The sequence below is a fragment of the Cebus imitator genome, unplaced genomic scaffold (assembly GCF_001604975.1).
Source record: "Cebus imitator isolate Cc_AM_T3 unplaced genomic scaffold, Cebus_imitator-1.0 Scaffold107, whole genome shotgun sequence".
NCBI lineage: Eukaryota > Metazoa > Chordata > Mammalia > Primates > Cebidae > Cebus > Cebus imitator.
Genome location: NW_016107422.1, coordinates 1,211,570 through 1,224,896, shown reverse-complemented (window position 1 = coordinate 1,224,896; position 13,327 = coordinate 1,211,570). Strand labels below are relative to the sequence as shown.

General features: G+C 35.2%; 1 protein-coding gene across 3 annotated transcripts in view; it reads left to right on the top strand.

Annotated features, from left to right (window-relative positions):
- Positions 1-13,327, top strand: part of PPWD1 (peptidylprolyl isomerase domain and WD repeat containing 1) — a 25,547-nt gene that overhangs the window by 777 nt on the left and 11,443 nt on the right. For 2 of the 3 annotated variants that reach the window (XM_017537862.1, XM_017537864.1), the window contains 4 exons: positions 2,599-2,701; positions 6,857-6,957; positions 7,103-7,223; positions 9,162-9,609. In XM_017537862.1, coding sequence (XP_017393351.1) covers positions 2,599-2,701; positions 6,857-6,957; positions 7,103-7,223; positions 9,162-9,609 — 773 coding nt within the window. Of the gene's footprint in view, positions 1-2,598; positions 2,702-6,856; positions 6,958-7,102; positions 7,224-9,161; positions 9,610-13,327 lie in introns of those variants that run through there. The other variant, XM_017537865.1, reaches the window with a different exon arrangement.

Genomic DNA, 13,327 nt, shown 5'->3' with positions numbered 1-13,327 from the left:
GCTCAAATCTTACTTCAGCACTTTACCTTACTTAAAACTCTTCAGTGATTTGTCATAATTTTCATTAAAGCCCAAACTCCCTCACGTGGTATATAAAGCCCTTTATGATGTGATCTCTCCTTACCTTCTCAGTGCATCTTCCATTATCCTCCTCTCCTAACCCCTTACTTTGTACTCCACCCATTCTAAAATCACTCGAGAATGGGTCATGTGCTCTTTTTCCTCTAGATACCTACTCAGATACGGTGTTTCTACCGGGAATAATTTCCCTCACCCCTTCCCCTGAACTGACTTTTGTCCAACCTTTAGCACGTAGCTATCATATTCTCTGGGAAGCTTGTGACTTCTCCAGTCTGGACTGGATTTCTAAAGCACTTTGATCATAACTCTGAGGTAGTTATCTGTCAATACTGAATTTACAGGTAGCCTTCAAATTTTATGCATCCAAATTTTGAAGAAGCTGGTTTTTTTTAAACATTGTATATTGATACCCTTACAGTGCATTATCATTTTTACTTCCTGGTCCTCTTGTTAAATGTTTCCATAGCAACCATTTTATATATAGCACTTGCCACAGTTTCTAATTGTATATTTATTCATGTGATTGATTAATGTTTCTCTCCACTGCTAAGACTGTAAGCATGTACAGGATCATGCCGTTTTTGTTCCATTGCTTGGTATACAGTGCTTTGCCTATAGCCGGTGCTCCCTAAGTATTTATTTAATGAATGAATATTAAAGCATTTTTGCTAGTCTTCAACTATTTTGTTGCATATGAATATTTTTGCACGTTCTTTTTTAATTAAACAAGTAGGGAGAAATGTAAAAATCCAGAGATATTGAAATGCTGATATTAGTGTTACAAGTGTCTGTCTTATAAATTTAATATAATTGAGACAGATATAAATTAGTAGATGTGAAAACCTTTCCTCTTAATCAGGTGTTTGTTTTAAAACAGCCAATAGTGTATTCAGTTTGAAGAAAAAATCAAAACTAAAAAACATTCATGAAGCGTTACAAAAATATTATTTAAAATTTTGTCCAAATGGACAAGTGTTTAACAATTTCAGCTTTCTAGAAATGGAGTCACCCCTTTAACATGTTTTTTGGACATTGGAGTGCCATTTATATTTTCAGAAAGACATGATTATATGATACTAAACTTTAAACTGTCTCTTAAGGACAGGAACTTTGTTTTACTCTTCTTTATGCCCGTGTGACCTATTTTGACATATTTTGTTCTTAATATTTGTCCACAAGTGAACTATCACACAGAGAAAGGAATCTGAGTCAGATACGATTAAATGCATCTACATATTACAGAAAAACCCAAAATAACAATGATGTTGAAAAGATAGAGCTGTACTTCTTCTATGTGTAGAAGTACGGAAATAGTCCAGGATTGGTGTGGAGGCTCCAGAAGTTCCTAGGCTCTCTCCAGCTTTCTGCCCTAACATAACTAAGGTACAGCCCTCATCTTCATTTCCCTGAATGATTATTAAGATTACAGTAGTCATATCCCAGTTCCACGCTGTAGGATTGAGGAAAGGAAGACGGGTACACTTTTTCAAGACTTCCTGTCACAAAACATTTCCACTTTTACTCAGCATATGGGTAAGTCTTCCTCCAGGGGAAAGTGAGAAAGGTCTTGTTATAGCTGGATATCAATATGCCCATATATAAATGGGGATTCCATTCCTAAAAATGAAGGGAAAAGTAGTTTGTCAAACACAAGCCTGAAACAGCTCATCATGTTTAATTTAGCAACTATTTTTAGGCACGTTTGGTCATCATTGCATTATTTTATTTGGTATACATATAATTCCATTCCTCCCCTCTTCCTTTTCTTCCTTTCCTTCATTCCTCTCTCCTTCCCTCCCTCCCTCTCTGCCTTCCTCTTTCCTTCCCTCTCTCATTCCCTTTCTCCCTTTCTTCTTTTTTCTTTTTTGCTAATAAAATTGTTGATAGCTCATATAGTAAAATCAGTATTTCCTGACATTCCTCAGATTACCACTGTTTCAGGTGTTATGCCCCTGGAAAAAATTTAAGATACATTCAACTGGATAGCCCCTAGGATGTTCTCAGGTGTAAAAATCTAAGAATTTTATCATGTTTAAATGTTTCAAACACAGTATCAATAACTTCAAAGAGGATCAGTGCTTTCAATATTAACTGAGACATCTTACAGATGGTCATTGGATTCTTATTTAAGTTAGCACTAAATTATATCTACAGTGGTTAAGAAGATGTTTGTGATATTTTCATGAAGCTTTTTGTTTTTTTTTTTCTTTCTCTTTTTTAATAGAACATTCACATTAAGCCAGAACCACTCAGTTCTTAAGTCCTGAGGACAGTTAGCAGTTATATAATATCTGGGAACCTGATGTAACTGACTAAATGGTACTATTCAGTGCTCTGAAATAATAGAGGTTAAAACTGACATAACATACTGGATTTTTAAATAATTACTTGTGAATTGAGAAAAATTAAAATCTCGAAGAAAATACCAAGAAGTGTAGACAACTTTAAATAAAATACAAAATAGTATTTGGTTCATTTGTTAAAAATAGATTTTATACTTTACTTTTTTTTCTTCAGTCTTAGAGTTTGAAAGAGTCTATCTTGATAACCTCCCCAGTGCATCCATGTATGAGCGCAGTTACATGCACAGAGATGTTATCACCCATGTGGTATGCACGAAGTAAGTCTATCACATCTTTTTTACTCTTTTCTAAGAAGTTTATTAAAAAAAAAAAAAGCTTCAGTTTTGAGGTAGATTTATAGAGGTAATTTTAATATTTTATAGATTTCTGTAATTTCATACATTCTAAAATAAATAAAGGCCTACATGTTCTTTCCTATATATTACAAATAATACATTCTCTAAGAACCCCTTAGTTTATGTGTATGTCTTTGGAGATAAATGCCAAGAGGGGAATGAACAAGGTAGTGTATGAGCTTCTCTGAAGAAGAGGGTACATTAGTTAAGATACAAGTAATTGGTACCTGGTCTCTTTGGCACTAGAGGAGAAAATGTGGGCTAAGATACCCTAGGAATAGCAAAGGACCTTCAAAACAGATGAGTGGGATCTTGGAGAAGGGTAACAATAGTACAAGTTGAGCACCTCAAATCCAAAATGCTCCAAAATCCAGTACTTTTTGAGTGCTGACATAATGCTCAAAGGAAGTGCTCTTTGGTGCATTTGAGATTTTCTGAATAGGGATGTTCAACCAGTAAGTATAATGTAAATATTCAAAAATCTGAAAAACTCAAAATCCAAAACACTTCTGATCTGATGCATTTTGGTTAAGGGATACTCAAACTGTAGTAGTATTCTACTGTTTGTTGAGCTCATAGCATGTCCCAGGTACTGTGCTAAGGCTTCTTCTTTTTTTAACTGTCAAGCTGAGGCTTTTTCCTAAATTTTCTTATTTGTCATAAGAATAATTGGCTGGGCACGGTGGCTCATCCCTGTAATCCCAGCACTTTGGGAGGCTGAGGCGGGCGGATTACCTGAGCTCAGGAGTTTGAGAACAGCCTGGGCAACACGATGAAACCCAATCTCTACTAAAAAAATATAAAAAATTAGCCAGGCGTCCTGGCCTGTGCCTGTAGTCCCAGCTACTCGGGAGGCTGAGGCAAGAGAATTGCTTGAACATGGGAGGTGGAGGTTGCAGTGAGCCGAGATTGCGCTACTGCGCTCCAGCCTGGTCGACAGAGCGAGACTCTCAAAGAAAAAAAAAAGAATAATCTTGTGAGTTAGCACATGCTCTTCATTTTAGAGATGAGGAAACTGAAGTTTAGAGAGGTAAAATAGTATATTAGGCTGCTATTTAAAAGGCAAATCCTAAATCCTAGAAGATGTTCTATTCCTTGTATGGGTTTTGAATCTGTGAGCAGTAGAGTAACGTCAGATTTATTTTTATTAAAGGACCACCCTGGCTGTGGTAAGATGAATGGATTCAAACAGGGCAAGAATGTTATAGAAATCTGGATGAGCTATAGTATCTTGGATGATACTAGCAGTGAGTATGGGAAGTAGGTAGATTACTCTGTTTTAGATTAGTCTATTCTTGATATTTTGAAGACATACTCAATTTCATATATAAATCTAAATAAAATCTTTATATTTCATGTTAAATAGGATAATTCTGACCAAATATTGGCCTTTTCTAGTCTCAAGTTGTCAGTTTAGTAAAACAGCATATAGATACTAGCACTGCTGTCATTCTCTTCTCAAATATTTTTGTTTTGTTTTTTTTAACCCAAGGCAATGGAGGGTAATAAAGAGAATATAGGTTTTCTGGTTAGGTAGATTGAAAACCCCCTAGCTATATGGACCTGAAGCAAGTACATTTAACATTTTAAAACTATTTCCTACTTATAAAATGATGATAAAAATGTGTAGTAAAAGTTGCTGTAAAACTAAGACAATATGTACAAAGTACCTGACATACAAGGGGTTTCAATAAATGATTTCTATTTTCATATACCTAATAGGGGAGATTCTTCTGTATAAAAATCTTCTTGATACTTAAGTAACCAAAATATCTTGTATAGGATATAAAACAAACTTTTGTTGAATTTTGCTGTATATGAAAGTAGTATGTTTAGATTTATTTATCAAGCACTGACAAAGTACATACACTTGTGAAAAGACTGCCTATAGGGTAATTTTAGCAATAAGGAATCCAAAATGTAGTGATTCCTAGTGAGATTTTTATTTTAATGCTAAATTCTAGTTCAATTCTGATCCTAGCTCTTGAGATTAAAATNATGTGTATGTCTTTGGAGATAAATGCCAAGAGGGGAATGAACAAGGTAGTGTATGAGCTTCTCTGAAGAAGAGGGTACATTAGTTAAGATACAAGTAATTGGTACCTGGTCTCTTTGGCACTAGAGGAGAAAATGTGGGCTAAGATACCCTAGGAATAGCAAAGGACCTTCAAAACAGATGAGTGGGATCTTGGAGAAGGGTAACAATAGTACAAGTTGAGCACCTCAAATCCAAAATGCTCCAAAATCCAGTACTTTTTGAGTGCTGACATAATGCTCAAAGGAAGTGCTCTTTGGTGCATTTGAGATTTTCTGAATAGGGATGTTCAACCAGTAAGTATAATGTAAATATTCAAAAATCTGAAAAACTCAAAATCCAAAACACTTCTGATCTGATGCATTTTGGTTAAGGGATACTCAAACTGTAGTAGTATTCTACTGTTTGTTGAGCTCATAGCATGTCCCAGGTACTGTGCTAAGGCTTCTTCTTTTTTTAACTGTCAAGCTGAGGCTTTTTCCTAAATTTTCTTATTTGTCATAAGAATAATTGGCTGGGCACGGTGGCTCATCCCTGTAATCCCAGCACTTTGGGAGGCTGAGGCGGGCGGATTACCTGAGCTCAGGAGTTTGAGAACAGCCTGGGCAACACGATGAAACCCAATCTCTACTAAAAAAATATAAAAAATTAGCCAGGCGTCCTGGCCTGTGCCTGTAGTCCCAGCTACTCGGGAGGCTGAGGCAAGAGAATTGCTTGAACATGGGAGGTGGAGGTTGCAGTGAGCCGAGATTGCGCTACTGCGCTCCAGCCTGGTCGACAGAGCGAGACTCTCAAAGAAAAAAAAAAGAATAATCGTGTGAGTTAGCACATGCTCTTCATTTTAGAGATGAGGAAACTGAAGTTTAGAGAGGTAAAATAGTATATTAGGCTGCTATTTAAAAGGCAAATCCTAAATCCTAGAAGATGTTCTATTCCTTGTATGGGTTTTGAATCTGTGAGCAGTAGAGTAACGTCAGATTTATTTTTATTAAAGGACCACCCTGGCTGTGGTAAGATGAATGGATTCAAACAGGGCAAGAATGTTATAGAAATCTGGATGAGCTATAGTATCTTGGATGATACTAGCAGTGAGTATGGGAAGTAGGTAGATTACTCTGTTTTAGATTAGTCTATTCTTGATATTTTGAAGACATACTCAATTTCATATATAAATCTAAATAAAATCTTTATATTTCATGTTAAATAGGATAATTCTGACCAAATATTGGCCTTTTCTAGTCTCAAGTTGTCAGTTTAGTAAAACAGCATATAGATACTAGCACTGCTGTCATTCTCTTCTCAAATATTTTTGTTTTGTTTTTTTTAACCCAAGGCAATGGAGGGTAATAAAGAGAATATAGGTTTTCTGGTTAGGTAGATTGAAAACCCCCTAGCTATATGGACCTGAAGCAAGTACATTTAACATTTTAAAACTATTTCCTACTTATAAAATGATGATAAAAATGTGTAGTAAAAGTTGCTGTAAAACTAAGACAATATGTACAAAGTACCTGACATACAAGGGGTTTCAATAAATGATTTCTATTTTCATATACCTAATAGGGGAGATTCTTCTGTATAAAAATCTTCTTGATACTTAAGTAACCAAAATATCTTGTATAGGATATAAAACAAACTTTTGTTGAATTTTGCTGTATATGAAAGTAGTATGTTTAGATTTATTTATCAAGCACTGACAAAGTACATACACTTGTGAAAAGACTGCCTATAGGGTAATTTTAGCAATAAGGAATCCAAAATGTAGTGATTCCTAGTGAGATTTTTATTTTAATGCTAAATTCTAGTTCAATTCTGATCCTAGCTCTTGAGATTAAAATTAGTGCAGCTGTAACTGTTTTGATATCCAGAAAGGAGCTTCAAAATTTGCACTGTTCTGCAATACAGTGGTCTGCTCAAAATAAGGTTTTTTTTAAGAAACCTGTTTTGCACAAGTCAGATTCTTAGTGAATGATTGCTTTGAGAATATTGAGTGATTCATAGATCTGTTTTAGAAATTAACTTTTAACATTTCATATATGCAGAACAGATTTTATTATTACTGCCAGTCATGATGGACATGTCAAGTTCTGGAAAAAAATAGAAGAGGGAATTGAATTTGTTAAACATTTTCGTAGTCACCTGGGTAAGAATTTCACCTCTTTTTCTTGTGGCTCTTTTCTAAACTATACCAATTAAAGTTTAAATTAAAAAAATTTTTTTTGTTTGAATCATGCACATTTATTGTATTGGTATTTATTAGAATGTTTTAATTTCATTTATTTAAATAGGAGTTATTGAAAGTATTGCAGTTAGCTCTGAGGGAGCATTGTTTTGTTCTGTGGGTGATGATAAAGCAATGAAGGTGTTTGATGTAGTGAACTTTGACATGATCAACATGCTGAAACTTGGGTGAGTCTTTTAAAAAGTATATTTTAACTTACTGAAATAATTTGTAAACCAAACTTTACCATTTAATAGGTTATTTCTAAATTGAATATTACCATATCTGAAAAAATTGTGCCTTTGGGTTTTGATTGAGAAAATTAGATACAGTGAATCCTTATAATGTTTGGAAGTGTCTGCTATGGTTTATTATCAATCACAGAAATTTCTAAACAGCATCATAACAAAGGTTTCTTATATACAAATTAACATTACTTAGTAAATACTGGGGCTCTGTCATATATAATTACTGGTACTTACAGTTAACTTCCTTGCTATACTTATTTTAGTAATATAGAATTGTATTCCTCTAAGGCTTATTCACATTTTTGGAATAGACACTATTTATTGGTGATTTTAAACTTTGGAATATACTGATACTAAAACTATCGTTAGATTGTACAGTATTAAAACTGATACTTTGTTTTAAGCATGTCTTTTTTAAGATAACATATTGAGTTTATATACACCTAAATGAATGTCAGCTTGAAAGTCATAACCATGTTAGAAAGCTTTGGGACTTTCCTTAGTCTGCTTGGATGCCATAACAAACAAACAAACAAACAAAAAAAAATATATATATATATTTGTATATATATATATATAGAGAGAGAGAGAGAAAGAGAGAGAGAGAGAGGGAGAGGGAGAGAGAGACTAGGTGACTTACATAACAAATTTATTTTCTCACAGTTCTGGAGCCTGGAAAGTCCAAGATCAAGGTTCTGTCAGGGTTTGATTTTTGATGAGGACTGTCTTCCTTGCTTCTCCCTATGTTCTCCCATGGTTGGAGGAAGAAGGAGGGGAGAAGGGAGAGGTCAGAGGGAAAGGGAGACTTTTTTTTCTTCTTAAAAGGCCACAAACCTATCAGATTAGGGCCTCACCCGGACTCTTATGAGCTCATTAACCTTAATAACCTCCTGAAGACCCTATCTCTAGAAATTCTAGCTGTGGCCTAAATTATGTCCATAATTCAGATAATTTCAAATCTTAGAATTTTCTTCAAAATCAGTTTATGATTTTATGAGCCACTAAAGGAAATCAGTCTCATTATTTATGGTTAGTATGGTACAAACAGAGCTACTGATCCTGATCATCTGTCTTATTCCCCAGCTTTTTTCCTCAAAGTTTTCCAATAACAAAAACACAAAATTGACAACTTATAGAATAATAGAAAGAATATATTACACAATATAGAAAAATATATAAAAAAAGAAGACAAAAAAGATATAAAGCACAAGCACCAAGATAAGAATAAAAGAGAAACATATAAAAAGCACAAATATAAAGAAAAAAACATACAACTATGAATATATAAGAATAAAAAAATAAGTAAAAAAGCCGCAGAACTTACATGACTTGTCCACAAGATAGAACAAGGAAAGCCTACAGTCCCAACAACAACATGTAGCTAGCAATGCAAACCATGCAAGACAGCCCCAACCCCCCAAACACAGCCATAACAAAACAATTGACCCCAAACAGACCAAAATAAGAAATACCCCAAGAAAGGAGCCAAAAAATACACAATGACAAACAAACCCATGTGAAAGAAAACAGGACATAGATGATTGTACAGACATCCGAAAAGCAGCGCACAAAAAGAGCTCAAAGGTCAAACCAGATCACGACAAAGGACATAAACAAAACAAGTAAAAGGGCTGCAAAATACACCACGCTGCATATATGCCAAAAGATCCCCAGAAAGACAATCATCAAGGCACAAAGAGAAAAATTCAAGAACTATACTAAGCTAGACAGCCCCACACTGAACATCCGCGGCCATGGAGCAAGAAAGCAAAAACAGTCAAAATCACTGGCCAAGACATTTTTGGTAGTGGGATAGGAAAGGATGCTTGCTTGTTGTGCTGACCTTTTTTTTTTCCTCTCAATTATTTACTATTTTAGCTATTTTCCTGGACAATGTGAGTGGATCTATTGCCCAGGGGATGCAATTTCTTCAGTTGCTGCTTCTGAAAAGAGCACAGGAAAAATTTTCATTTATGATGGCCGAGGAGATAACCAGCCACTTCATATTTTTGACAAACTCCATACATCACCTCTTACTCAGATACGACTAAACCCAGTTTACAAAGCAGTAGTGTCTTCTGACAAATCTGGGATGATTGAATACTGGACTGGGCCTCCTCATGAATATAAATTCCCCAAAAATGTGAACTGGGAATATAAAACTGACACTGATTTATATGAATTTGCCAAGTGTAAGGCTTATCCAAGTAGCATATGTTTTTCACCGGATGGGAAGAAAATAGCTACTATTGGTTCCGATAGAAAAGTTAGAATTTTCAGGTTTTTAACTGGAAAACTCATGAGAGTCTTTGATGAATCACTAAGCGTAAGTGTAATTTAAATTTAATTATACTTTACTTTCCTAAAAATGCTTTATTTTATGCTGTTTCTTGAAATATCTTTTTTCTATACATAGACATTTAGGTTGACAGTTATTTTTTTCTTAGCATATTAAAGATACTCAACTGTTTCTGTCTTGTACTGTTGCTCTTTGAAACTTTCTTCTCTAGGGGTTTATGATATGCATTTTTCAAGTCAGTTATTGTCTTATTTTTGTGGTGGTTTTGTTTTTTACAATTTTGTTTTGTTGGCAAGCTGTCCTCTTAAGATCCTCAAAAGTCATTCTAGGACCCCTTATCTTCTCACTCTTTATTCACTCCTGTCCATATGGCTACTTCTAAATTTATTTCTCTAGGCTTCTATTGCAAGCAAACCTGGTGCTATCTCTTTCTTTTCCTGTCTTTATGAATAGTGCCATATCCATGTAGTTGCACAAACCAGAAATCTAAGAGTTATCCTCAACTCTTTACCCTTCTATATAATTCATTGGAGTCCTGCCAATTTTGCTTTCTAAATGTAATTTAAATTCACCAATTTCTTTTCAGCACAGCTGTCAGTAACCATAGTTCATGATCTTTTGCCTGACTTACTGCATGGCCTCCTACCTGTATTTATTCTGGCTTCTCCCTAATACCCACTCTGCACCCAGGGCCATCTTTTAAAAGCACATAGCTGTTCGTCTCATTCCTTTGCTTAGAACTTTTCAGTGAATTCCTTCTATTCTTACAGTCAAGATCACAGTTGTGGCTTATGTTGTGACGCCATAAGTCACCTTTCTCCTTGCCTCTTATTCAGCCATTTGGGCCTCCTTTTTATTTCTTGAACATGCCTCCCACCACAGAACCTTTTTATAAGTTGTTTCCTCCACCTAGGGTGAGGCCCTCCCTCCTCCTCGTATTCCTCCATTACCTATTGAACTGGTACTTCAAATTTCAAATGAAGAGTCACTTTCACCAGGGGGCTTTCACTATTCATGATTGCAGTTTTTAAAAATTTATTTAATTAATGAATTAATTTATTTTTTGAGACAATGTCTCACTCAAGTGCAGTGGGACAGTCGGGCTCTCTGCAGCCTCCACCTTCCTGGTTCAAGCAATTCTGTTTCAGCTTCCCAAGTAGCTGGGACTATAGGTGCATGCCACCACACCCAGCATTTTTTTATTTTTTAGGTAGAGATGGTTTCACCATGTTAGCCAGGCTGGTCTTGAACTCCTGGCCTCAAATGATCCACGCACTTTGGCCTCCCAAAGTGCTGGGATTACAGGAGTGAGCCACCATGCCAAGCCAGCAGAGTCTTTTAATGTGACTGTAGATCACTCTTTCTTTTAGAGCATTTGATATGGTCATATTATTTGATTAATGGGTATCACCTTCAGTAGACCAAGCCCTGTGTGATCTGTTTTAGCTCATGGTTATAGCTCCAGCAGTTACAACAGTACCTGGCAGAGAATTACTCAAATATCTTGAAAGAGTGACTCTAGCCATCACTTGTTAGACTGCTAACAAGAATTTGTTACAGCACATAGTTGTGGAGTAAGAGTTTTTAATCGATGCAAAGTTAAGTGGTTTCTGTGGTTGCAACTATTGCCATGAGGTAGTTCTCTTACTGCCAATGGTGTGTTGAATCCTCTGGATTGAACCTTTGTAGCAATGTTTATTGTATGACAGTGTCAATTCTCTTGTCCTTGGCAGTGACCAATTTGCATTGGATTTCCTGCTGTAAGCCCTTCATAAATTCTGTCAATTCCTCCAAGTGGCGCTCTTGATTTGGTGGCAAGTGGTAATAAATTGGTTGCCTGTCTATCTGAAGTAATATAATTCCAGACAAATGTGAAGATCTGTTTGCCAGCCACATTATCCCATGACAAATTTTCTTGTTGGGAGAAGATAGCTTTTTACTCTGCGTTTAAGGAGAAACATTTACTGATGATACTTTATTTAGTGGTGGCTCATAACTTGCAATTTAAATATAATTTTGAAACTATTATTAACTTGCAGCTCTTCCAAGATCCCTTACGCAACAAAATATTCAGAATCTGGTCTCTGGACATAAATCTCCTAACACACATACTCTGAGCTGCTCACTCCACTCTATTTGTTCATTGTTGTCTTCAACATTTGTTTAAATGATTGGCCTGAGGTGACAAGAAGTCAGTAGTATAACTTAAGACAGAAGTGGAGATTCAGAATGAGAATTTGCCAAAAAAAAAAAAAAAAACCAGTTAAATTACTTACAGTGCTAGTGACTAGTAAAAGACTGGAATCTCAAGGAGGTGGTGGATGGAGGAGGGCAGTTTGTAAACAATCAGAATTCTAGTTTAACAGAAAAGAAATTGAATGGGATGGTGTGACTTATCTTTTAGTATTTAGTAACCAGGGTCACTATATATGGCCGTGCAGCTGCATATCACAGAAGCCCTGCTGTGAAGGCTAGAACACTCTGAAGAGATTCTGGTCAGGGACTTACCAGGTGGAATAATATTTATGAAATACTTATGTATGGACAGATGACCACCTACAGACTTTATGTCTTAAAGACTGAGTCTTCTCACCAACAGAAATGATCAGTAGCCCTTCCCTACAAAATGTATTCCACCATCCTAGGCTATTCCTGGCACAAGAATAAGCAGTGTAATACATATCAATCTCTCTGTCTTTGAGACTAGAGACAAGGAAACCTAACAACTAGGCTTTTTAAGTTCTATAGGACCCTGACCTCATGCTTATACCCTAACACACATACTTCATTTTGACTTTTTGAGTTTTGTATATTGTTCTAAGCTTATCTAGAAAACACAAGATTTTGGTTGATGTAAGGATGAAATAAGGATAGAATTAGATGGGACAGAAATCTGGCTTATTTTCATCTGCAATGGAGAACTATTTTTGAATGCTACAGTTTGATGCCCTGAATGTCTAGAAAACAATATAAAGATCATTATTATCTTTTGGAAGATTCATAGTATGTTAATACAGTTAGTTATTCAGATGTGATGCCTATCTTGAAATTGGTGTAATATCAAAAGAAAAGTAAACGAAATTTCCAAACTATAAAGGACACTTATAGAAATAGTCATGTCTACTAAATCACATGTACTTAATGGTAATCTCACTGCCCTGTGTCAAAATAACTTGAAACATTTTCTGAAATATCATGAATTTGTTATAAATTAGTGAGATGAATTCATTCAGCAAAAATTGAGTGCTTGTTATATGTCAGGCATGTGACCTTGCGCAAGGACCTCATAGTCTGTAGCTGCACTGTCCACTATTAGTAGTCACTAGCCACATGCGTCTTGAGCCCTTGCTAGCTAGGCCAAATTGAGATATGCTGAAAGTGTAAAGTACAAGATTTCAAAGACTTAATTTTTTTTTAAAGAATGTAAGTTATCTCAATTTTTTATATTGTAAATGTTGAAATGATATTGTGGATATATTGAGTTTAATCAGACATTAAAATGAAATTCACCTGTTTCTTTTGACTTTGTTTAACATAAGTACTAGACAATTTATATATGTGGCTTCTGTTATATTTCATTGGAAAGTGCTAGTCTGTGGCTTTTAAAAGGCATCAGATGTATTATTTCTGTAGAGAAAGCAGTAGTTATATTAACCAACTGGGTTTTGTTTTAAATTAGCAGAACTAATTACCATTTAGTTTGAAATATGACTTTTTTTTTTTTTTTTTTTTTCTGAGACGGAGT